Here is a 25,864-nt window from a genome sequence, read left to right as displayed (position 1 = left end):
GCCGAGATTTCTAAATCCACACATAAAACTTTATTTGTTCTGTTTCTGTTTATCATTTCCATAAGCCATCCCAGTAGGAATTGCACATTCCTCGTTGCTAATTTTAAGGGAGAAGGATTGCACAGATCCCCAGGCTGCCGTCAGGAATGCTCCTATGGAAATTGCATTGTGTTTTCCTGCCAGCATGTTGCATGTGCACCGGGTGGCTCTTCCTGAGAAGACTTGCAAATGGCTTTTTGTTGAATTGTTGGGCTTGCCTTGGGGTTTTTTTTCTCTTTGCTGGTGGGTGAGCAAGCAGTTGGCACAGCCTCGCCGGTCTTGAGTTGCGGATGATTCACCGTGACCAAGCAAAGGTGGTCACATCGCTCTAGTTTTTTCCCTGCGTGTCTGGTTGCAACCACCATTTTGAGTTTGGGTTGTGAGGTTTTGGGGACGGGCACCAGCTTTGCCCTGGGTTGGTGCAGTCCTACATGGTTGGGAAGGAAAAGATGCAAAATCCCATTTTGCTACTGCTACGACATTGCGATGTTGGGATTAGTGAGGGATGGGCTTCCCATTGGCACCGGGGTATGTTTCCAGCTCAAAATAAGATTCGGTTGCAGAAACTCTCCCAAAACTCGTGTGAAAATCCCAGGCTTGTTGTCAGCACCTCTGCCTTGGCAGCCTCGTAGGATCTCCACAAGGACCTGCTGTGCCCTCTGCTACAAGGCACGAATGCATTTATTTGAGCTGGAGCAAATATTCGGGGGGGTGGAATAGCAAAACAAGAGCCCCCCCAGGCTCCATTTAAGCCACGGCAGTTGTGAGCAAGCCCTTCCAGCGGTTAACGAACCTCGCCGCTAAATACGTCTTTCTCATTTCCACTTTCAATTTGTTCCCTGCCTGGTTTTTGCCTCCGGATCCCTCAGCCCTCTGCTGCCAAATTTCTCTTCCCTGTGGAGGGAGGGAGCCTGTGAGCCGGATAAGCCCTTTCCTACCCGTAGGGAGAGAAATGAAGCTCCCGGAGCCTCATTCCAATCATTTTCCTTGCTCTGCCCTGAACTGCGGCCAATTTTGCAGCTCCCCCACTCTGGCTGTAAATATTGGTGCTGCTGGAGCCCAAAAGCTGTCGTAGCACCGGGATGTTCCTTGCTGCTCCTAGTTTATATTCCCCTGCCTATTCACCCCAAAATCAGATTCATATATTGGCAGAGCCATGAGACCAGGCACTCTTTTTTGGTTGTTATCCTATTTTTGTCCTTGGGGATAAGGGCGCACAGACATTAAAATTAAGGACAAATCTTACCAAAACCTGGCAAACCCCATGGCGGCACCAAACAAAAATCTCATACAGCGAACAAAATCTTGCAAAAAAATCATCATTTCTTTAACATCTGAGACTATCAGCCAGATCTTGCTTCCTTAGATGCTGAAACCACTTGGAATTACCCAGCCAGCACAGAGCACCCATAGATGCCCTTTGCAAAGGCACCCATGGGTGCTGGGAGCCCCAGGGGGGGTCAGGCAGGTGCTGGGCGGCTGAAATCACCGCAGGAGCTGCTGGCATCCCAAAGAAACCAGACCAGATTTGCCACCGTGGGATCTAGACCCCTTGGCACATCCCAGCCAAGAGCTTGGCATTGCCTCTAACTAGGTCAACAGTGACAGAGGTTTCCAAATTCAGCGGGGAAACGGGCTGTAGGATTTAGATTCACACTTAAGGACACCAGCAAAGGGGTTTTCGCCTGTGTCGCCCACGGATGGTGGCAAAATCACACCGCTTGAGACTTTCCCCCATATTAATACCCACGGCAGCCAGCAACGCCTTGGATCCACAAGCCTTCCTGCAGCCCAGCGAGTGCCGCTCACTTGCCTTTCATTATTTATTTTGCATTTCATCCCCTCTTTCTCCTCTTTCCCTTGCTGGCATGAAGCCCTCGGCCTATTTTTATCAGCGGGGATTGGATCTGCCATGAAAGCCACCGCGTGAGACCTCACAGGAGAAACACCACAACCCCAAAAAGGGGAAAAGGAAAAATAAATATACACATCACCCTGTGCCAGCCAGCCAGGACGGTTGCTGGTTCTCATGGGGGAGGGAAAAGTCGAACCGGGGCTGTGCCAGTTCTGTGCCGAGAGCGATATTTCCCCAGCTTGCTAATTTTTTTTTGGTGTCTTCGTGATGAAAAACGAGCCCCCAGCGATGCAGAGCCTGGTGATTTACGGGGAGCTCTGCTCCGACAAGGGCTTTCCGCTTGCCCAGACTGGGGGGCTGCGGAGGAGAAGGCGTTTTGGGAGGGTTTCTCGGGGGGGGGGAGAGGAGCACAAGCTGGTAGGCGGATTAGAAACAGATGCTGATGGTGCTCGCACCAAGGGCTGCAACAAGCCTCCAGCCTGGGCCAAAAAAAGCTACTTTCACCCAGGATTTGGGGCAGTTGCAGGGGGACACGGTGCCTCCATCTGCCTTTGCCCTCACCAAGGTGTAGCCACCGTCACTGACCCCATTTCGAGTGTCCCTCAGCCCGCCGGACCCTGAAATAGCAGGATGGGTCCAAGCTGGATGAAACGATGCTCTGCAGAGCGGGGTTTGGCTTTTGCACGTCGTTAAGGTCCAAAATCACCCACGTTAATTTTGAATCCTCTGTGTTGATGCCTGCTCTCTCAGCTGTCCCCCGTCTTCCCAGAAAAGCATTTTGGGAACCCAGGTGGGTGTATTTGAAAAACATAACCACTTGCAAAGGCTGTTCATAGGAAGCAAGCGCCCTGAGCTGCTCAGACAGCATCCCACCGACCTTCCCACGGGACCCTGATCCCTGCAGCCCGGTGCGGAGGGTCCCAGCCCTCAGGTTTTGTGCACGGTGTCCCCAGGGTAACCCCATACGACATTCCCCAGTGACCCCCATCCCACCGTCCTGGGAGATATTTGGGGTAGAGCCAGGGAAAGGCTGCCAGAGATGCAGGCATGGGTTTATTCTGCAGCACCGGGTTTATTCTGGCTGGGTATACGGGTAATTGGAAAAAGGCTTCGATGAAACAACATGGTGGTGGTGGGGCTGGCAGGAGCAGCCATTCCAACCCCCAGCATTCCTGTGGTCTTTTTAAACCAGGCAGGGAAGGCTGGGGAAACAGGTTTGCACTTGGGGAAACTGAGGCAGGGAGGGTGAAAGAAGCCAAACTTCCTAACAGCTCCGCAAGTCACAGCTTCTGCCTCCTAAACCTACACCGTGGGACACCTGCCCACCCCTCCTGCCCTTACAGACTGGCAGCAAACCCCTTTCCTGCTGCCAAAACCCCGTGCCCGAATTCTTGAGCTCATTTAGCAAAGGGTTTGCCCTCCCTCGAGCGGAGCCCCCGCCACGAGGACGGTGATGCCATCACCGGCGCAAAGCTGCGGCTGGGGTTTCTGCAGGAGCAACCGGGGTGAAGAAGGGAAGAAGCATAAAAATGCCAAAAAAAAAAACCAATGCAGGGATTTTTATTTTCAATTTTTCCTTGGAGCACCTAGTCCCTGAAAGGATGATTCCCCCCCTCTGAAAGAAACCCCTTTCTCTGCTGGGGTTTGAGCTCGGCAGCACTTTGCTCTCCCCTCCATCCCTCCCAGCCCACGCAGCCGCCCGCACCCAGCTCCCCGCGAGCCCCAGGGCTACTTGGGTTTGGGCTCGGGGCCCCGAGCTCGCCGGTGGTCTGCGGCGGGCACGCTGGTGGTCTGCACCGAGCCAACGGCTTGTATGGCTCTGGCTTTGCCTCGTCCTTTCCAGCTGGTAAATGTCATTAATTGAAGCTGAAAATACATGGCAGGGTTCCTTGCGATGCCTTTGCCACGGTGCCAGAGGTGGAGATGGAAGAGATGGGAGGGAGGGGGCCAGGGATGACCCCGGGCAGGAGGGACGGTGGGAGATGGGGGGTGTGGGATGCCAGGAGGGATGAAGGAGAAGGGGATGGGAGGGAGAGGGGGGTGTAGGAAGGCAGTTCAGAAACAGCGCAGAGCTGAGCTGGGGCACAGACGGGGACGCAAGCGGGTCTCATCAACGCTGGGGCCAAGGGCAATTCAAGCCGGGGGGGAGAGAAATTAGGACATCGCCATTTTCTCCCACGCAAAGACAGCGCTGTCTTAAGGATGAAATAAGCTCAGGTCAGCCCGGCCAGGGCTGCGAGTATCCTGCTGCCACCCCAAACCCCCAAAAGGCTGCTGCGGGCAAGAGGGGGATGCAGCAATTCAGGGAGCATCCCCTACCCCAGGAATACAGTATTTTGGAGAGCATCCCTACCGCAGGGCCGCAGCATTTTGGGGAGCATCCCTGGTCCTGGGCTCCCCACGAGGCAGCTGGGTGCTGGCAGGCACACGGCCCCCCCCCCCCCCCCCCCCCCCCCGGCAGCCGGGTTTTGGCCCCGGTCGCCGCCTCTCCTCCGGAGCAGCCTGGCACAATAGCTTATTGTGGGAATGGCTTTCAAGCGAGGCCAGGGAACGGCAGCAGCGCTAGCCGGCGTGGGGGAAAGGCCTTTGGAGGAGCCGGAAAGTTGCTGTTGGATGGCGTTCAGAGGCCTCGGCGCAGCGGGAGGGAACCGGCCGCGGAAAGCAAACAGCATGCGGAGCAGAAAGTGCTGACTCCGAAAGGCAGCCCTGGCACCCCCAGCACAACCCCGGGCACGGCGAGCCCCAGGCGGGTAAATAGGGTCCGAGTGTCTAAATCCCTTCCAGCAGCCCTAAATCTCATTATTCTGGTGTAAGGCCATGACTAGCAAGCGTGCAAGGGTGTGCACGCGTGTGCAAGGGTGTGCACGCGTATCGCGTGCAGCTGCACGCCGGTGCATGCCCCGCATGACCGAGGGAAGGAGCAAAGCTCATCGCCTCGCCGCTGCAGCACCCCAGTCCGCCTCCTCGCACCTCTCCGTCCTCCTGCTGCCTGCTCCTATATTCACATTTCTCCTCTTTCACCGCCTCCCTCCACCTCTCTTGTTCTATCTCAGAGATTTCTAGAGAGCCCTTCCCTTAGTTTAGTCTTCAGTAATTTCGGTTCCTGTTTCAATCTCTCTTTTATTTCCCTCAAGCGCCAGTTTAGATGTCTCATTTCAAGACACCAACCTGAAAAAGACCCGTTTGCTCTCCGGCCTCTATTTAGAGCAGCAGCTCTCGGCGTGTGCGGCTGCTTTCGAGCGTGCAAAACCCACGCCAGCCCCCGGCCCACCCCGGGGATACGCTGCCTCCTGCTCCGCTGTGCTGCTGGATGCATACATCCCTGGCCACGTATATGCTAGACTCTGGAAAAAAACCTGCTTGCTGTTCTGGCTTTGTTTAAATCACGCGCCTGAGCAGCCACACAACAGCACCTGGGGCCAATAAGCCGTGCAAAATCCTCCTAAAGGTGCAATTCCCCGCACAGGCGAGTTTTTCCTGCTGGGGAGCTCATCCCCCCTCTCCCCCCCCCCCCCAGCAAACCCTTTCCTCTTAAGCTACATTTTGATGCTCTTTTATTAACAGCTTGCTTGCGGGATGCGCTGCTGCAACAACGCGGGACCGCTTTTGGGGGTGCAGAGCTGCGGTGGCGATGCTTTTCCCACGGGAAGAGCTCCGGCTCCCTCCCCAAACTCCGCTTCCCCATCCCAAATCTCCTAAGCAGGTTATTGCACCCAGTGTCGGCACAGAGACCCTCAAGCCTGGGAAAAGGAGACGGGGGAACGGGGCAGGGGCATCAAGGGGGGAGCATTTGCTTCGTCTGCAGCCCCCGGTGCTTCCTTTGGGGGAGCGGGGAGGTGGGGTGCTCGACCGCGGGGGCCGTTAACTGCTGGCCATCATTTCCCCAGCGGGTACCCCAGGTGCACGGGGGCTTCCCCCGGTAGGCCACCGGGCGGTATTTTTAGCGCAAGCGTTAAAGCAATCGTCTGCAATTGCTGGGGTGGGGACAAGGTACGCTGGGTGCCTGTGGCTCAGCTTCCCCTTCGGTTTTTAATTCCTCTCTTTCCCTCTCGCTTGCAAGGACCAGCGGCATCCTCTGGTTTTGCGAAGGCTTGCAGAGCGCTGCGTGCTCCCCTGCGTGCACAGCCCTTCTGCAAGGGTGGGGGGCAAAACCCCTTCGAAGAGCTGGGGCACGGTCACCCCTTTGCTTTTTAGCTGTTCCCCCCCCCCCCCCTCACCGAAAAGCCACCGACGTGGAGCGGCTGCACGGAGACTTGAAAGCGGCGGATGGGAAAGGAGTTGCGCTCACTGTTTATTTACCCAGGGCGGCCGGGCTCAGCCGAGCACGAGGCCAAGCCGCCTGGCCCGGCGGCTCCAGCTGCGATGAAAAGAGCTACGGCAAGATCAAGGTCCCGCAGCGGCTCAGCCGGCGGCAAAGGCGGGCTTGAGCTCTGCTCCTGCTTGGAGCTCTGTGTCTCCAAGCCAAGGATGGAGAGGGCTGGATGCTCACCTGGCTGGTGTCCCTAGGGTTGTCCCCGTTTTGGGGTCTCACCCAGCCTCTCTGCCAGACCCTGGTGTTATTGAGCTCGGGGCGGGGGGGTTAGCTGAGCTTTCGAAACACACGGGTGTCCCACCGGCATCCCAGGACGGCGCTACGGCTGCAATGAGGACCATCGTGGGTCTCCACCCCTTGGCCTTCAGTTCTTGTCTGGGACATCTTGCTTCCTGCCTGGCTGCAAGCTGAGTTACTATACATGGAGTTGTTATAAATATTCCTTATCCTGGATTCATCTGTCGCATCCTCTTTACTCCGATGACTTGTCCGCCCTTCTTGTTTTCGATAAATCTGAGCGGCGCGTTTCTGAACGCTTTGTCTAATCCACTTCATGCTGACTCAAGCAAACAAGCGTCAATGATACTGTCCTCTGGGAATTTACCATCACGCAAACTCACCAGCCCTATGAATAAGCGTCAGCTCCTGGACCGTGAACCTCCCTGAGATGTTGGCTACATTAATCAGCACCTACATGCTAACGGGCTCCAATCAAACCCTCGTCCAATTAGACACAACACAGATTTCCTCCTGGCTTGATGAGGACCAGGGGATACCTGAGCCAGCATAAAACTCACCGGGAAAAACATCATGTATAAAAACACATGTATTTTTCAAAGATCTGAAGCACAATGGTCTGATTTGATCTATTAGGAGCCCAGAGGCAGCTTTCTCCTCTTGACGGAGCACAAGCCCGAGGTCTGGACTAGGAAAGCGGATGCCCAGCAGCACTTCCACACTGCAGCGAGGGCGAGCTGGTGGCCACAGGGCTTTGCGAGTTGGCTACACCTATTTCACAAGAGCCTGCTGAAGAAAATACTACCATAGAAGTCATTTGGGGTGGTAAACCACAGATATCCCAAACTTCCAGTGATGATTCAGGATGAAAGATCATTTTGAAACACTGGAATTGCCCCTGGGACAGCAAGGCGGAGTGGTGACGGTTTCCGAGGAGCCAGAGAGGACAACCCATACTCCCAAAGCGAGAGGGAGCTGGCGGGATGCAGCATCTCCCTTCTCCGGCCCCCGAGACCAGAGGCTGCGATGCCAGGCGGACCCTTATTTCCTATAACCATGCAATTTTGTTTAGTAATGAAAAAAAAAAAAAAACCCATAGAAGTTGCTGGCATTTCTATGTTTTTTGCATTGGTTTTCCACTTTGCTCCCTGATTTTAGAGAGTAAAGGCAACGAATAAGCACACCGACACTGAGGGTTATGAATTATTCTTCTTTTAATTTCACATGGTTTAAAATACGATATGAAATAAGGCTACAGTATATAAAAAACTCTCCAGCAAAATGATGTGCCAGCATCAGCAATTAAAACAAAACCAATCCCCTCCTCCTTTAAGAATTCAATGTAGGAGGGACTTTTTTTTTTGTATCCTTTAAAAACAAAACAAAACAAAACAAAACACAACACAACACACGGACACACACACACATCGCTACATCTCTAAGCTACCTCAGCTCAGTTTTTTTAAAAAGCACCTGCTTTTTCCTTTTTTTTTAATCTCGCTTTTAAAATTTTTTTCCACTTTTAAAAAATATAAATTATATGAAAATACAAGTTGGAAAATAGTCGAACAGCACAATATAACAATCTCTTTCTTTTTTTCTTCTTCTATGTTTATCAGCTTAAAAAAAAATCCCATGTGTAAAAACAAAACAGAACAAAACAAAGAACTTTTTTTTTTTTTTTTTTTTTAACTGAGGCAGTTAATTCCTGGAGATATTCCATTTTAACATATATGTATACATAGATTTATCATTTATTTAAACCTCTTTGGAATGTAGACAACAGCTCATGGATGTTATCTAGACCCTACCAGAGAGCAGAGCGCGCCAAGGCATCCCAATTTTGCGACATTAACGAGGAGCAAGCAACCGAGCCCTGAAGCCTCGCAGAAACCCCTCCAGAAGAGCAAGAGTCAGAAGATGGAGACATTTCCTGCAGCATCGGAATTTATCGGTGCCGTTTTTTGGAGGTGTTGGTTTGGAAAGATGTGAGAAGGTTAAATCTTACAATATCTTCTATTCCTTGCCCCGTTTGGCTATTTCTCCACCTCAACGACCATGTCTAGAGTGGGATGGTGGTAGTGTGGAAATAAAACGGATCTACACTTGCACACGTGAGTGTCCACGGGTTATGGTCATCCTACACACAGAGATGAAGACAGAAAGGCAGCAGAAAAAGTGCTTCCATTTTTCACCAGGTTTTGGATTTTTTTTTTTCTTTTACCGAGGTCCCAGATATCAACTGCCGAGGACCTGGAAAGCTGTTTGATAGTGCTACGCTCCCAAGGTAGGGCTCAGGCTCTGCCGGGGAGAACAAGGGGACGTGCCCCCCGTACGAAGAACAGCAGATCATGAGCAGGACACAGAAAATATCCCAAAAAAAATCACCAAAAGCACCTGAGACATTCCAAAACAAGACAAAATTACCCCATTTACAAAAGCCACGTGTATCTGCCGAGGGTGAAGCTTGCCCCCATGCAGAGAAACCAGCACAGAGGCAAGTCCCATCCTCAGCAGATCTCCATCATCCCTCTCAAACCCATCTTTCTGGTTCAGCACGTGTGAGGCGGTTAACCAAATTTTCACGGCCTCGAAGAACAGGAGGTCAGAGGGTTTGGGTTCCAGCACATCCCTCGCCAAAAGTCAACATACAATTAAAAAGCAGAAAGAAAAAGAAAAAGAAAAAAAAAAGGGAACAAAAACAAATCTGCAAATTTCCAGTGTATAAACAGCACACAGCCCTCTCCGGGATGGTCTCTAGATTGAGAATAAAAAAATAGAGGAAAATAGAAAATTATGAACCTGATGTCCCTAAGATTGTACTACCCTTTTACTGCTGCACTTGCACACAGGCTGCGAGCTGGGATGGCAAATGGCTGAGAGAAACGATGGAGAAGCTCCAACCAGGAGCTACTTCCAAAAAACAGAGCTGCTTTCCACGACTTGCCCTTTCTAACCTTTAAACCATCTTCCCAAAATCACTGGGCATGCACAGGTTTGGCTTGGAAACCGCGAAAAAATAAGCACAAAGGATGGGGTTGGTACCCGAACCTGCAGTTCCTTCCGTTGAGGGAAATTTTATCCCTGTTTTCTGCTTGAAAAAGGCACTTCAGCTGCAGTGGAGCATCCGAACACCGCAGGAGATGTCCTGGGACACAGCTTGCTGCCAAGGGCAGGAGACGGGACGCCTGGCCTCCTGGCAGCACCCCTTCTAAGGGCATAAGGGGGATTTTTCAAAGCGCTCCTAGAAGCGGTCCGTGAAGGATAAGCTAAGGGCACTTTGCAGCTGCATGCAAGACAGCAACCCTGAACACCAAAAAACCCCATCCGATTGCTGCAAATCCAACCCACATACGGCCTGTCCTGTTGGGATGCTCTTTAACTACTCCTCCCCTGCACATTTCTGTGCCGTCACATCTTACTCAACTCCCTTTTCAGCCTGTTCAGCAGCTGCTGCGAGCCCTGCTTCTGCGGTAGAGGTCTGCCCCGGTGCCTCGCCGGTGGAGGGGCCTCATCCACGATACCCATGTTTTCCTTTCCTCTCTCCAGCTTGGCCAAGCTGCTTTCTCCCATACTCCCTGTCTACCTGAGGAGATGAGCTGAAGTTTCACTTCCCAGTGGGCAGCGTCCCTTTCCTCCTTTGGTGCATGCTCCTTTCACCTTCCTTTCATCCCCTTTTCCTTCCTTTCTTGTCCATCCCACCCTTTTCTTTCTGTACGCTCAGTGGGATGATGCGCAGCCCCAGCCCCCTGAGCTAACAGCATAACTAATAACCTCCTATACCTAAACTATCATCTGCTTCCATCCCCCTTGGCTGGAGCTCTCTCTTGGCCCACTCATTTCTCCTCCACCAGCACCTTGTTTTTTAAGCACGCAGCAGTTTGGGGGCTGATTTGCCCCAAAATGACCAACCGGGGATACAGCGGTGCTGGGTACCCCCAGCTCCAAAGGAAGCGGAGGAGAGCCCAGCACCTTTGAGCATCACCTTGCCCCGGGGTTGAGCTCCCCATCCGACTCTGCCTCTGTGCAGAGGGGCTACATGCCTAAATATTTTGGCTCTTTGCACACAGAGTCCTGTTGTGCCGACCCGATATACCAGCCTGTATCAGGCAGGCATCACCCAGCAAGCATCTCTGGAAAGCCTCTCCCAACGTCGCCCCTCACTACTGTCTCACAGTGCCTCTGTAATGAACGCAACTACCTAAAACACACAGACGGACAGACAAACAACACAAAAAGAAGGTACTTTTGGTTCAAACGCATAATACTGTCTTTAAAAAGAAAACGCTCAGTGGCTCTCAGGGGCGAAAGATGCCATTCAGCAGTCGGACCTGCGCGGATCCGGCTTCAGGGTCTTATCTGGATACGGAAACGCTCACTGCCCGATCCTCTAACTCACACTGAGCCCATGCCGAAGGCGGTCGTCAGCCTCAGTCGGCTCAGAGCATCCCGGGAAGTGCTCGGTGCAGCAGGATTTACCCCTCTGAACACAAACCAGTTGCACAAGGTTTGGAGGACAGGCGGAGCAGCTCCCCATGGGACTGATGCTGCAACTGTCTCAGGCAAGCACATGAGACCTCTCATTTACCCCGGTGACACCAGTCATATGCTTCATGTTAATCACACCCTGACAGGGTTTGCAGGATCAGGCTTACAAAGAGCACTAAAGAACCCATTTGCAAGGACAATTTCCTTTCTGCGTGTGCCCAGGCTGGTTAAGACATAGAGCAATAAAGATAGAGCTGGTCGAAACAGGAAGGAAAAAACATTTCCCTTTGGTTTTTCAACTTTTTCCTCATTTCCCCCCCCCCCCCGCCCCCGCCATCAACTTACATCTTTTCCATTTACGACATTCAAAACACTGGAATCTCTCCCCTTTCCCCTTCAAAAAAAAAAAACCCCACCAAATTTTCTGAAAGCACCAAAGTGTTCCTTGAGCAAAAAAGTGATTTGGAAAACGCAGAAAGACATTCTCCCCGCAAAGCTTGACAGGTTTCGTGCACAAAACGCAGCCGTACAAAAAGGCCCCTTTTTTAACAACAACAAAAATAGCAGAAATTTCAACCAGCTTTATCAGCAAATGGTGGAGCAAAGCATGTGGGCCTGGAAGCAAGAGTGGCACACCCAGCCAGCATCACTAGGAGCTAGTTTGGAGTTAATTTTCCTTCACATACGATTCGGAGATGCCGAGTCGTAGCATTACACTTCTCCAGTGGGGTCTACATAAACTAATTAGTTTGTTTTTTTTTCTTTTTCCTCACTGTGATAAAACTCTCTGCTGGCATAACAGAAACAAACACACACAATATTGCAATACTGAGACCACCTTAGAGCTTAAGACTATTTAAAAAAAAAAAAATACTGGCACAAAATTTAATAAAATAAAACTTTAACAAATTTTAAAAAAACAAAAAGTCTTGATCCCTCCTAGCAAAAATTCTGTCTTTTGTAGAAAAGACGACAACCAACAGAAAGGCAATGTAACAAGAACGACAAACAGTTCTTGGTTTTTTCCTGTATTGCCCCTCCCCGCAGCAGGAATATTCACCTGCTTTGGTTTTCCTGCCCTGTCCCCGCCCCCCCCCCCCCCCTCCAAAAAAAGTTTAAAATCCTCAAATCTTCGGGAACACTGTCATTTCCTGAACTGTCAGTTTGTGTGCGAATAACACAAAAACCGAAGGGATCCATTCGATAATATTTTTTCTAAATAGCAAGGGATGGGGAAGGGGCTGGGGTTTTTTTAAGTGAGCTACATTTTTCTGGCTTTCTTAAAACTCAGAATTTCACCCCAAAAAAGCCTGTCTTGGAGCTTTCAGGAAAAAAAAAAGCCCATCCTTCTCTGAACCAAACTTTTTGGGTTTCAGCCAAAAGTTTGCTTCTTCCACCACCCTCTCTCCCAACATCCTCAAAGCATCAAATAGGAGTTGCTCTTTAAAAAAAAAACAAAACAAAAAAAAAAACCAACGAACAACAAAAATAACAGCAAAAATAAAAAAGAACCAACAGAAAAAGTCCCATCAACTCTCCAAGATGACACGGGGTGACCCTCCGCCCCGGCAGGCCACCTTCACTCATCGGCATCTGGCTTGACGTCCAGCATAGCATGGAGCTCCTCAGGCGTGTAGCCCAGCAGGCTCTGCAGGTCGCAGACAAAACGGTAGACGTAGCGTTTCCCGGCCGTCTTGTGGATGATGTTCTTGTCGTAGTAGTAGCGCAAGCCACGGCTCAGCTTCTCGTAGTTCATCTTGGGTTTGTTTTTCCTCTTGCCCCATCGTCTCGCCACCTGGGAGAGGGGTGAGGAGAGTCAAGGGGGGGTGCACATCACAGGGAAGGGAAGGAATAATCAATCTGGCTGGGTCGGGCAGCCATCGGCAAGCAGCAGTGCCGGACAGGAGGGAAGGGAGAGGACTTTCCTCATCTTTAAGATGGACACGGATGGGTCACAAGCGTTAAAGTTTGGGAAAAGCAACCTCCATGCAATGGCAGAATATTGCAGAGGACTCGGCTATATAAGTCAGGGAAGGGAACGAATGACCCATCTGTTCCCCAAAATCAGTGGGAAGTCCCCCTCTCACCTGAACACATCCTATTTGAAGAGCTTTGGCAAAATGCCTCTCTCTATGGTGTTTCAACTACTTCACACCAACTCTGGGCACAAATTACAACTTTCTAGGTATTACTGCAGCCCAATTTTTAACAAGTTTTCAGCTGGGCTCTAATTCATTGTTTTCCCCCACACATACCCAAGACCAGAACAACGTGACTGCCCAAATCTCAGCACTGAAGAGAGGAGGGGAGGGTTATCCACACCAATATTTCAGAGGAATTTGGGCTGTACACTTAATTCCAGGTCACTCTACCTCATCTGGGTCAGAAAGTTTGAATTCCCAGCCATCACCCGTCCAGCTGATGAAGGACTGACAGGACTTGTCAGTGAGCAGTTCCAGCAGGAATTGCCACAGTTGGATGGGTCCACTGCCTAGAAGGACAAAGGAGACATGATACATTAATACCAGGAAAAGCACAGCCCTTTCTATCCCAGAGGGGGGGAAGAAAAAAAAAATCGCATGCAAACAGTGCTCACTGAAAAAAATAAAACCTTCTACTACCAAAAAAACCCATCAGTGGCCACAGGGCAAGATCTGGGTTGAGATGACAGCTTAAGAGTTAAATCCTGCAGGTAAAAGAGCTTCCTATTTGCATCAAAAGCTGAATATTCATGCATCGGAATGTTTCACTTCGAGTTACATAAATAGGATTATTTTTCTGGCATCCACACAGCAAGGAGTCATTGTCTTGGCACAAGAGCACCACCATTTCCTCCATGCCAAAATGCTGCTGGCCATCGCATGAACTCCATCAGACTCCCGCTTCCCAACCTTGACTCTTTGCTCCATTGCTGTTTACCGAGATAAGGGGGGACCCAGGTATGAAAATTATTTGGCCTCTTTCCAGGGCGTGTTGCTGCAGGAATGGGCTACGCCGGCTTGTAGATCTCAGTGCAGGGAAGGAAGGGGCTGGCTGGCTTGGAAGACAGATCTCACGAGCTCAGGACCGGTGGATCTCCCCATCACAGCCCTGTCACGGTCTTAGCAAAGCCCATAAACAAACCTCCCTGCGGCTGCCGATTCCCCTAATCCAGCCACAGAGGCATGAGGCATCACGCAGCATCCCATGCCACGAACATTCAGCCAGCCCCTCCTTACAACGTCATGGTCTCCGTCTTTCCCCTGGGTGCTGATTTTGGCCAACAGCAATTTGGCACGGGGTCCTGAGCCCAACACATCTAGCCTGCAGTACCCGGTGCACGCCACTGAGAGCCTGCGGCTTTGCAGCCTGGTTTTGGCTGGATTAATGGTGTACGTGGAGCGATTTCAAAATACTTATCTCTTCTTTGCGCTTTTGTCCCAATAAAAGGTAGAGGAGAAGCCCTCAAGCCAAAACCTCTTTGATGAGCAACTTCCAGATGCAGCCGCACCCAAAATATAGCACTTAGCTCTGGGCAACATGTTTTGGGAGAGATTGTACCGTGTTTTAAACACAGCTTAGACTATATCACTAATAATAAGAATGACAATAATAATAATAATAATAATAAACAAAGTCAGAGGTTAGAGGAAATGATTTATCATGAAAAGAATTGCACAGGCTGGATTAGGACGGCAGGCTGGGGTAAACCCGCCTGCTAACAGCAATGACCAGAATCTTCAAGCAGGGAAAAAAAGAGTTATGTACTCAGAAAAAGGGATGGAGAACAGCCTACTTCCAAGAATGACAACGAGGGCTGTCAGAGCTGTGGCTGCAGGATAACCCGCAGAGGGAAGAGAGAGCTGCTCCCCCTTTTCCACAAGATTTAAAATGACTCAAAAGCAGACAAGCTGCTGGGGAGGAGGAAATGAGAGAGCTGGCTCCAGGACAGGGGAATCGCTGTGCCCTGTCCAGCCCTCCCCAAATTGTTTCCCTCCTGTTATCCCCAAGCAACCGCTCCAGGGTTTTGCAGGCACTGGCTCCTCCACCAAGCACTGGGAGTTATCGCACAGCCATGGGCAGGACAGAGCAGGGAGCTCAGAGCATCTCTCTGCTTGTAAATGGGAAGACGACACTCAGTGGGGAAAGGCTCCAGCCCGTCATTCTTGGCAGGAGCTTGCCAAGACGTTGGCTCTGCGACCGCACTCTCCGGTAGGGATGGAGTTGGATTATCTGCGCCAAAACGAGGGAGGAAATTCAGATGACGCCTTTGCCTCTCATCCGAAAGGGAAGAGCCAAAACCCTGGCCTGAAATGCCACCGCATCTCAAAGTTTAGACCTATTTATAGCAGCGAGCTTTAAATACAGAGAAAACATTGGGCAAAAAGGTTATTTCAGCCACCTGAGGTCCTCCACTGAGAATTGCAGGTGAATTCACATGGGGCTGGTTTCTCTTGGCCCTTCTGACTTTACATCAATTCCCTTCACACATACAGAGAGCACCCAGCACCCAAGACAGGCTAACAGAGAAACAGTGCTAGGAGACAAGACTGAAGCAAGACCAGGTTCATCACCTCGCATTGATTTCTCTCCTGCCCTACCAATGAACAAGGATTTTTTTTTTTATTCCTTCCCCAGAATAAGACGGATGGAAACCCATCACCTAGGCGCCAGGTTCTTGGGTAAGCAACTGCCCTCAAAATACCCCTGAGCCACCCTGGCTCTGCAGGAGGCTTTTAAGGTTCAAATGTCATTAACCCCGAGCCAAGTGGCCAGTGCAGTTCATGCTTGGTGCTCACGGCTCGTCTGCCAGCTGACACGGAGAGGTGTCGGGAAACCCAGCAATTTCTCACCCTCTCTCCAGCAAGCGAGGTAGGGCTCCTGCCTCTGTGCCAGGTATTTTGGGATTTTGAAGGAAGCAGTGTCATCCTTGGAACAGGGATTCCCAAAGTCTAGTCCGAGCTGCCTGCGGAACACGTGTAAAACCCCAAATTCCTCTGTGTTGGACAAGCAATTATGTCAAGAATGTGTTTACTGCAGGGCTTGCAGGCATGTCTCAGCTCCTATAAACACACACCCTGCCAGAGGGGAAGGCAGCGGAGGCCCTGCAGATGTGCCACTGCCGCTGGGGCAGGACTCCGAAATGTCAGTGAGGCAGGCGATGCACGAGGTGGCAGGAACCAAACCCCAGCACATGCCTGAGCCTGCATGCACAAAAACAGCTCTGGAGAGATGGCAGGGTGGGAAGGTGAAATGATTAGGGAAGGGGTGCTGGAGGTCCATGCATCATCTGGTAGGCTAGAACAGCGGTAATTAGTGCTGGGAGGGCCGTCTTCAGAAATGAGCTTCTTTTGCCCGCTCTGCAGACCAGCAAGGAGCAGGGAGTTGTTTTTTCCCAATGCCTAAAAGGATTTCAAAGTGACCCTTGGCTCACGCAGAGATGCCACCTCCCTGACGTCGTGTCCCCAAAGCTACCAGGGCAAGCATGAAGCTGCCGGGCTTGTCTCCGCACCCCAAACCTCCGCCCCCGCAGGAACTGGGAGCAGCGCCCATTTTCCATCCCTTCTGCTTCAACCCTTCCACTCATCCCCAGCTGTGGCTGGAAATCCCCAGCGCAACGCCCAGTCCAGAATCACTTCATGGTACAAGCACGCACAGCCGCACCGACCGTCCCAAGGCCGGTGTAGCTTGGTGAGTGTATCCCACCACACAACCTGTTGCCTTGATTATCTCCAAAAACAACCACCAGTGAGCGTTCCTGCACCCTTTTTTTTTGGATGCAGCCCCAAGTGTGGGGTGGAGGGACACGCGTCACCTTTTATGGCGCAGGTCCTGCTGCGCACATCCAGGATCTTCCCAGAGCAAGCCCAGCCCTGGCTGGGCAATGGGGACAGCCTCTGCTCCACAAAAGACAAGGCGAGGACTCAGAGGGTGGTGGGATGTCCCCCCGCCCCACCGCGACCTCCGGCACCCGTGAAGGCTGCTAAGAATAGTGCCTGCCGGAGGGGCTCGCCTGCCTGCCCGCCGGTGCCACAATGGGGGCCCTGTCTGGCCTCGGTGGCACTGAACGGGGTCCTTCAGCAGGGAGTGTCACACTGCAGGAATTCTCCCACGTCAGGGGGAAAATATGCCTCTTAAGCCGGATGACGGATGGCTGCTACAGTGGGAACCGCTGGCTGAGCGGTGCCTCCTCGACGCCGGTCCTCCGACAGCACCCGTGGCTGTCATCAGAGCAAAGGGTTTGGTGTCACTCCATCCCTGTGCCATCCTCCCTTGGTTGGGACTGGAGGTCCCCTACCACCTTCCTACCCAGTGGCTCTGAAGCAGTTTGAAACCAAAATACGCACGACAGCCACTTTCACTGTCGCAGTGATGGTGGTACCACCTGGCTGGGGCAGACAAGCATCCACACCATACCCAGGAAGGCACGGCCCAAAACACGTCATCCCCACTCTCTCTCAAGACAGTTTCACACCCCCACCCCTCTCAACGGCCTCTGTTTTGTTTTCCTTCTTTCAAACAAGAAGAAGAAGAAAAAAAAACCCTACTGAAAAAAAAACCCGGCGCACCTATGCTTTTCACCCTGTGGTTTGTGGTTCCAACCCAACAGAACAATTGGGCTTAGCAACATCTCCAAAACAGCCTTTGCCCCACTCACGTGCCCACCCTGCCCGAACCCCCTTCGATGGTGCTGCAGCACTGAAGGTCCCCAGTTTCCCCCACCGCGTTGGGGGAAGGCAAAGCTTGTCCCCATCGCTCCCCTTCTTAGACCAAGCCCAACCGCCTCCTTCCCAGCTCTTGCCCAAATTGGTGCAGGCAGTCACACCACCGCAAAGTGCCAGCTTTGCATGGGTGGGAGGGCAGCGGTGGACCTCGGATGGAAGCATCCCCAAAGAGCAGGCATGAAGAAAGCAGGGAAGGACCCAGAAAGCATCTTCCTTGGGGAGCCACATGATTTTGGCCATGCTTATAGACAGGAGAGCAGCCAGGCAGGCCACTCAGGGCCAGTTCTGCTTTCCCAACGCATCTCCTCTGTTTCGAGGAAGATCACGCTGGGAGGACTGGTCTCACTCCAGAGGCATCTGGCAAAGCACAACGGGTTTCGTGAGCTTCACCTCTCCCCCTGAAGGTGGTCTTGCAGGCCAGGAGCTGCCGTGCAACGCTCCAGCTCGTTGCTCGAAGGAGAGACGAAGCCACAGTTGCTGCTTTGCCATCACCTCCGGGCTGCCGAGAAGCCGCCGCCAGCGGCTGCAGCAGCTCTGGTGAGAGCTGAGCTGCCGTCATGGTTGGGCAGCGTTGCGTGGGGCTGATTTCACTGTCGTTTGCACATGTCTGGCAGGTGGAGCAGGAGCCACTGAACCAGCCCTGAGCCCCACCCTTGAGCTGCCCACCTTGCAGAGGCAAAAAGGGCTGCTGAGCCCATGCAGGCTCCGCACTGGAAGCAGAAAACGGGCAGGAGCTGCTGGCTGGTCACACTTGAAGTCACCCTGTAAGAGCAGGCAAAGGGTATGACCCAAACGAGCACGTTAACAGCATCCCCTGCATTGCACAGGGGACAGAGGTGCTGTTGTGCTGCTTCTGATCGCTGGGGCAGCTGACTTCATCTCCAAATTCCCCTAAACCAAGATGCAAGTGGCTACGGATGCCCATACAGGCACACTTCTCCAGAAGTGCAGGCAAGCAGGCAGGAAGGATGCTGATGTTTCTAGGAAAACTACTGCACAGACTCTCCATGGCAAGGACAGCCGGATCATCGGACCATGGTGGGAGAGGGACAGGGAAGGCAGCTGCTGGGCGGATTTTTGGATGCCGATGCCCACAACACATCCAGGGAGCTCGCTGGTGGAAGCTTCAGGCCAGCAGCATAAGCAACAAGAGGAGAAGAAGAGGAGGAGAAGCAGTACACAAGCTCTCTTGAAAGAGACCCACTTTCTTTGGCACCAACTTGACTTTCTTGCAAAACAGCACCTGCATGCTTTCACTTCTGTGTCACAGATAAGCATCGCTCAGAAACAGAGGCTCGTCAAAGGCTTCAGGCTCTGCACCGCAGACAATTTGGACAGGGTACATGGGTTTAGCAGGCAAATTTGGGCCTTATCGGCATGGTATTGCGAATACTGATAGCAAGGAGCAGGGTTGGATCTGGCCTGGGCAAAACTGTTTAGTAGACAGAAGCGGTCCTGGGCGCTCAGGCAAGATAGCATCTGCGAGAGATGGCTATTCCCTGCACTACTTTCTGTCTTCTTTAAGGGCAGCATGATAATGAAGATAGCATCAATCTGTCGCTAAGAGAGACACTCGGGTCACATTGTGATATTAGCTGGATTGTCTGTAAAGGCATCAGCAACTTCCTAACTAGGTCCATAAGAACGGACAGCATCGCAAATGCAAAACCAGCCTTGCAGATGAGGGTTCAAGGTTTGGTGGGCACTTACTTCAGCTTTCTCATCCCTCTTTCCTCCCTTCTCCTCTCAAAAACGAGGGGAATCGCTCTGCTCTGTCTGTTCAGCTACGTGGAGCAGCAGGTCGGGACATCACAGATCTGGTGTTGTGGCAATGCAGACAACACCGCGAGATGGAAAGCCCCGGTCTGCACAGACAATGCTGAGGTCCTATGTGCCACAAAGCAAACAAACAGCACTTCTTGGCTATAAACCCACGCAGGTGCTTTGGGGCGCTCAAGAAAAGCCGAAAACAATTCAGCCCCCAGTGGGTATCCCCAACCACAGGGGCAGAGAGAGGGTCTGAACGTCCACTGGACCTGCATCACCAGGAGGCCAGCGGCACAAGTAGGTCAGCGAAGTGGAAAAATGAATATAGGGCAGAAAGGCCAAAGACCAACGCGGTCAGACCCACACCACCTGCCCTCTGCATGGGCTGCACACTTCTCTGCTACAGACTTTCTGCATTTATTCACGTGGCATCAGGTCTCATGAAGGATGTGGGTGGCCATGGTACCCGTCAGAGGCAGCAGCCTGCAGGATCCAGCTACGGCAAAGCCACAGACAGGGCTGCAGGTGGCACGGAGGCAAAGCTGAGCTCAATTTAGCCCAACTGGGCTCAGGTACGGAGGGATCTATACCCATGTGCCAGCATGCACTAGCACAAGCCGCCCACCCACACCAAACACTGCACTGCTGCGTGAACGAGGGAGCTTAAACTGAGCTCAGCTAAGCCAATGTGAGCTTTAGCACATCTGCCTGCAGAGAAGACGCATTCTGACACACCGCTTGCCTAAATTTAATAGATGCACTCTGTCTCCGTTTCCTAGGTCATGGCAAAAAAAATAAAACCTGGCTTAATGTAACTCTCAAGCTGGCCAAGTTCTGAGAGAGCTGGCCCCAAAACCAGAGGTGTCCAGAGCTGGCTCTCCCTGCAGCTATGGAAAGTAAAGTTCACCAACTCCTGAGCAATTACATTTCTCCTTCAAAAAAGATAAGAAAATTGCATCAACCTCTATCTGAGCAACCATGGCAACTTGTTAAATTAGGTCAAGATGTGGGGGCAGATAACGCAGCTTTGAAAAGCTGCTTGCGAGCTGGGTGAAGAACACATCAAACGCAAATGGAGCTTCCGCCAAAATGCACCTTCTCACCAAAGCTTGCGCCTCCTAGGGCAGATACCATCAGAGATCTGCCGTGGCTGCGATAAAGCACTGTGCCACCTCCCTGGGCCACCAGCAAAACAGGCCCTTGGTAACAAAACCTGAACAATATTGTCAAGTTCTTAAAGTCAACCCAGAGAGCCCTGGAGATGAAGGACACGATCTCCCAGGCTTCACCCTTCCAGTCCTAAAACGTACACACCATGGCATGTCTGTTGGGTGCTCCGCTGGCTGGGGACTGGTGTTGGACATGTGCTCAAGGCATCGTCTCAGCAAGAAAAGGAAAGCAGGGGTCCTGGCTGCTTTGGGACCTTGGGCTGGTAATCCCCTGCTCTGCTCGTCTGGAGGCTCCACCTCCTCACTAGAGCTGCAAAAGGAGCCCAAACTTTAAGTTCCTCTGCTCTAGCTTGTAGACAGCACTTCCTCCCCTGAGTAAAATAATTGTAATGTAAAGCAAAGCAAAAAAAGAAGGACCTAGGAGTTCTGCCTGAGAGTCCCCAAACTCCTTGCTCAGCTGGCACAAGAAGGAGGTCCAGCACTTCTCAGTGGCCATCCTAGACTTCTTTTTTTTTTTTTTTTGCAGAAATACACTAGTACAAAACAGTTTTGAGAGTGCCCAGTTGTCCTAGTTTGTAATGCAACATGTTCTCACATGCTCTCGCTGTGACCTGCTTTCACAGCATCCTGGCTTGGCTTTGCACCTGTGCTGGGCTCCTTTTGCACAGAAAATGTAAGGTGCTGACAGATCAGTAGGCTTTAAAAAGGGACAGAGGACATCTCCGGAGTCACATGCCTGCAAAGGTCATCTGTCCAAAGATCGTTCCCAACAGTAAACGCAGACTTTGGCGGTTTGAGGACTGAATTACTGCTTAGCAGCCTTCAGAGCAAGCAAGCAGTGCTCCAGCCCAAGGATTTCCAAGTGACTGCTGATTCTGGAAACCTCTGATTTTCCTCTCCTCATTTAAAGTTTCTCAAGCGAAGCAAGGCAAAAATAAAAAATAAAAATCAGACGCTCCCACTTATTGATCACACCAAAATGCCTGGGCCAAGGGATTATCTTCCCAGCTCAAAATGGGGTTTGAAATGAGGCAAAGGAAAATGTTATCCAGCACAAAGCGTTTGGAAATGTGCTCTGGCATTGCATTAACCGAAGTCTCCCCTTCCTGACGGCATGAGTCCAAGGACACTCTTAGGGGTGCTAATACTCCTTGGCAAAACACAGGGTCCAGCCGCCGACTTTGTCTCCTCGCTTGCAGAGGGAGCTGGGAACACCACCTCTCTACGGGGGCAGCTCTTTTCCATAAGCTACAGCAAATGTGGAGGCAAACATCCAGCTTGGAAAATAAAGCTCCTAGTTTTGTCAGTGCCTCCGTGCCTCAGTTTCCCAGCTGTTAAAAGGCAACCAACGCTCCTGGCCAGGCACTGGGTACCCAAAACACTTCCACGGGCCATACTGAAAGGCATTATCAGGAGAAAATAGGAATAAAAATTGCAAGTTGTGCTCACTGGTCTCTTTTAGGAACATCAACTTCCGTGGCACGGTGGAGGACAATGGCATGGCCCCTCCTACCACTCATGCTTCTCCCCACCACATCCCCCAGCCAAAAACCATTCAGGAATAGCAGAGCACACTTTTATTTTGCATTGACTTGATCAAAACAGGCTCATTCAGCAGGCAGGGCTGAGCTTTCTTTCTAACTAAAGCTATAGCAACAAACCACTTCCTTTTTTACACATAGCTCCTAAAATTATCTCTCCACCTCTTCTCCCCTCTGCATCTCTCCCCCCTTACAAAAAAATCGATATCAGCCCTAAGATGAACTGTGCGTGGGAGGAGATTTCAGGGACAGTCGCACCTCAGGATCTGCTCTGAATCTTTTGGTGATCTTTATCTGCACAAACTATTTCCACTGCTTGGCTCCTCCGGGCCACAGCTGCTACCAGCTGGGGCAGGAGAGATCAGTATGTACAAGGGAAAGGGGAACTGGCAGGAGGCTGCCTTGCGAATTTTACTTATAGTACAGGCAAAAGACATGGCACAGAAGGACTGGAAAGGATTATCTCAATTTTAGCTGGAAGCCCCATCCCACCAGGTTTCTCTAAGATGTCAGATTGCTGGAGGGCTGACATATAAAAAGCCAGAGGTTCCATGGCCTATCACCTTCTCATCTCTCCCAGTGCAGGGAATGGAAAACATTTGGGTCTGCTTTGGCACCATCCCACCCCTGCCTCGCACCAAGGTAAAGAGCAAACCCAAGTGCTTCTTCCATGCCAAAAGGGGAGACGATCATTTCACATCACACACAGCAATGCCAGAAATGCAGCTGCTCCTACCCAAGGTGGGAAACCGCAAGTAAGTGGCCAGCATGTTGCATAAAAGTGCCACGGGGGGAAAGAGGGCCTCTCTACTACCTTGTGTTCTCAGCAATACAAACCAGACACCAGTCCCTACCAGATGCAACCAAGAGGCATCCAGGCGTAAATGAAAACACAAGGGTATCAAATGCCCTGCACTCAGCCAGGTCCTGCATCCTCCAGGAGGTCTGGAACACCCACGCTTGAAGGACATCCAGCCTTGGGGGGCTGCATGCTCTCAGGTGTGCCCGCATGCACGTGGCTGACCCCAAAAACCCCCCAAAACCCCTCACTCACAGACCGCTAAACCAGCAACACAGACGTTGCACGACCCAGACACCCTGGAGGCTCTGCCTTCCACCGATGGAGAGGCTCTACCCAAGACACTCAGCAGAGAGGCGGTTTCGTGAGGAGCGTGACCCTACCTGTGTAGCCAGCGAGGGCAGCAGCAGGAATGACAGGCTTGTCCTTGTTCATATCGGCCCGATCTCGAACATAGTCCTTGAAGGTGCCCTTGGGCTTGTGGTTGGGCAGGGCGGCAGGGTAGTCCTCCGAGTCAAAGCTGTCGTAGGAGGGGACACGTTGCAGGCTCTGGAAGGAGGACTGGCTGCTCCAGGACTGTGTCAGGCGGTCGCAGCTATCGTAGCTCTCTATGCTCTCGAAGGAGTCCTGGCCTCCAAGTTTACCTGGCAAGAAGGAAAGGGCATGTGAGATGTGCCTGGCCAGCACAGGGATGCTTTTAGCTTGCCACGGCCAGGAGAAGGTTGTTTTGCCTCCTCGCTACACAGGGAGAAGGCAACCAGGCAAATGTTGCTGTCCCACCATGCCTCATCTCCAAACAAAGTACAGCCTGAAACTGGGATACTTGTATTATCTTTGTAATTCAGAGCAGGGCTATCTGAGCCCCGGAGAAGTTCAGGCAGCAAAGCAAGGCAGAGTCAGAGGAAAAACCCAGAGTCTTGACTCTCAACCAAAGACTGATGCCTGGGGCGAACTGGAAATTGTCCTCTATTTCAGAAAGGCAACAGCAGAGAAATAATCGACTTTAGACAGATATTCAAGGCTCAGTTCAGGTGCCAGGACCTCTTGCTCTTGCTGCTGAAAGATATGGGTCTCCAGTAAGTCCCATATTATATCTGCCAGCCCTATATAAATGCTGCTCAGGCATATTCAAGGGCACTGGACACCCAGGTTCTGTACTTTTGATGTTTCCTGCAAAACTATACAGCAGCCTTTTATTGCCATATGTTACAACTAGCTTCCACCCCCAAATCCCCAAACAGCAGCAGATTTGATGGAGGAGGAGAGCAAAAGGCTGAGAGCTCAAACAGCTATTTTTCCAGTTCTGGTAAGGTGAGCACAGCTGGGTTGTATCAAGGCTACTCTCTGGGGTATTTTTAGTAAAGACCAGAACACGAGAGGCCAGATCCTCAGCAGTGCTATGCTGATTTACACCCACTAGAGACAGCCAAAGTATACCCTCTGTACTTAAAACAGAGAGCTAAAAAAGGATCCAAAGAACAAACTGAAATTGCTCTCTCTGATCTCCCATACGCTACCGATTGCTCAACATCTTTACTGACAAACTAAGAGCGTAACAGGATCATTCAAGTTCACTAATTTCCCAAACTGGGCTAAAAACAGCTGCTGGGATTGTGCAAGAACTCCTGGAGAAATTTCCACTGGCAGAGCTACCCGCAGCTTGGGCCCAGATAGTAAATCACAGGGGAACAGGAACGTGGAAGGACGCTGGCACACTCCCCCAGATATTTGTTGTGTTGTAGTTTGAAGAGCGCTTGCTGTGAAAAGACTCAACTACCATGGGCTCTGCCCTGATTGCTGGCCCAGAATCATTTGAAGTTTGGATCCATTGGCTTGATTCTGCTGGTAATATCCATGCTTCAAACTAATTTTATTTTTTTCTTTTAGTTTTTTTTTGAGAGTTTCACAGAATACACTTCAATCACCTCCTGAACCCTGCAAGGGGAAAATTAACACCACTTTATGCATGTTCATTAATTGGCATAACCACTTCCCTGAGAAGTCCTGCAGCACGAGCTCATTTAGAAAAGGAATTCAAAATCTGACGGATGGACAGCCGCAGTGTCGGAGACGTGACTTGGGTCATTTCATTCAAAATTCACCTAAATTTGACCTAAACATGAGCCTTTAGAAAAATCATGCCTTGCACCTACTCAGGAGAAACTTGTTAAGGGTTTGGCAGCTACACTTTCCAACTAGATGCCCTCACTGATAAGGCAAAGTGAAACAACTCCCATGGGACCACAAAATTAACTCCTAAAGCCCACACAAAGAAAGGCCAAAGGCAACTGTCTGGAAAACCCTCATCCTGAATTTCCCACTGATGAAGCGCTTGACTTCACGACAGACTAACCTTTTAATACAGTGGAAGGCAAAGACATACGTAAATATAAATAAACTGCCCTCTGCTTTATATTAAGGCTTCTTTATACCACTCTGGGAGGATTAATGCCACGCAAAGGCCCTTCTACATGGCTGAAATGTAGCGTTAGTGTAAGCACGGCCATAGCCTGTTGCATTTCTTCAACTGCAATCAGTATTTTAGTGTTTGCTAACACCAGGGGCCCTTGGTCCCTAATGCTGAGTTAAGGGCTCTTTCTTCCCTCCCCTAGAGCCTTTTTAGGCTTGCCAGTGAGAACAGGCTCAAGGTACAATTGCAAAGGCATGCCTGAGTCATTGCATTTCAATGAGAATTATTATGAAATCACCTATGTTAAAGAAAAGGTCAAGAAAAGGGAAAGACGCTAATGAGAGAGAGCCAGAAAAACAACCGCAGAAAGAGGAGCTTACCTAAAATTGTAACACCACTGCCCTTTTGGCTCACCATATTGTCGAAGCCACCTCTCTCATACTAACGCTCAGCCAGCAGCAGAAGCAAAGGTAATAATACAAATAATAACTTTCCTGTCATTAGCTCTCCGAGCTTGGAAAAAGAATGAGGAACTTAAAATAA

The 25,864-nt window shown here is 51.1% G+C and overlaps 1 protein-coding gene across 3 annotated transcripts in view; it reads right to left on the bottom strand.

Moving 5' to 3' along the window:
* Positions 1 to 7,821: 7,821 nt before the first annotated feature.
* Positions 7,822 to 25,864, bottom strand: part of ETS1 (ETS proto-oncogene 1, transcription factor) — a 61,080-nt gene continuing 43,037 nt past the window's right edge. For all 3 annotated transcript variants that reach the window (XM_049800317.1, XM_049800316.1, XM_049800318.1), the window contains exons 6-8: positions 23,295 to 23,555; positions 13,304 to 13,422; positions 7,822 to 12,726 (exon numbers count right to left, since the gene is read on the bottom strand). In XM_049800317.1, the coding sequence (XP_049656274.1) occupies positions 12,511 to 12,726; positions 13,304 to 13,422; positions 23,295 to 23,555 (596 nt within the window). In that variant the 3' untranslated portion in view covers positions 7,822 to 12,510. The remainder of the gene's footprint in view (positions 12,727 to 13,303; positions 13,423 to 23,294; positions 23,556 to 25,864) is intronic.

This window comes from Accipiter gentilis, chromosome 5 (genome assembly GCF_929443795.1).
Source record: "Accipiter gentilis chromosome 5, bAccGen1.1, whole genome shotgun sequence".
NCBI classification, from domain to species: domain Eukaryota; kingdom Metazoa; phylum Chordata; class Aves; order Accipitriformes; family Accipitridae; genus Astur; species Astur gentilis.
The sequence above is the reverse complement of the archived record's forward strand: the minus strand, read 5'-3'. Positions and strand labels throughout refer to the sequence as shown.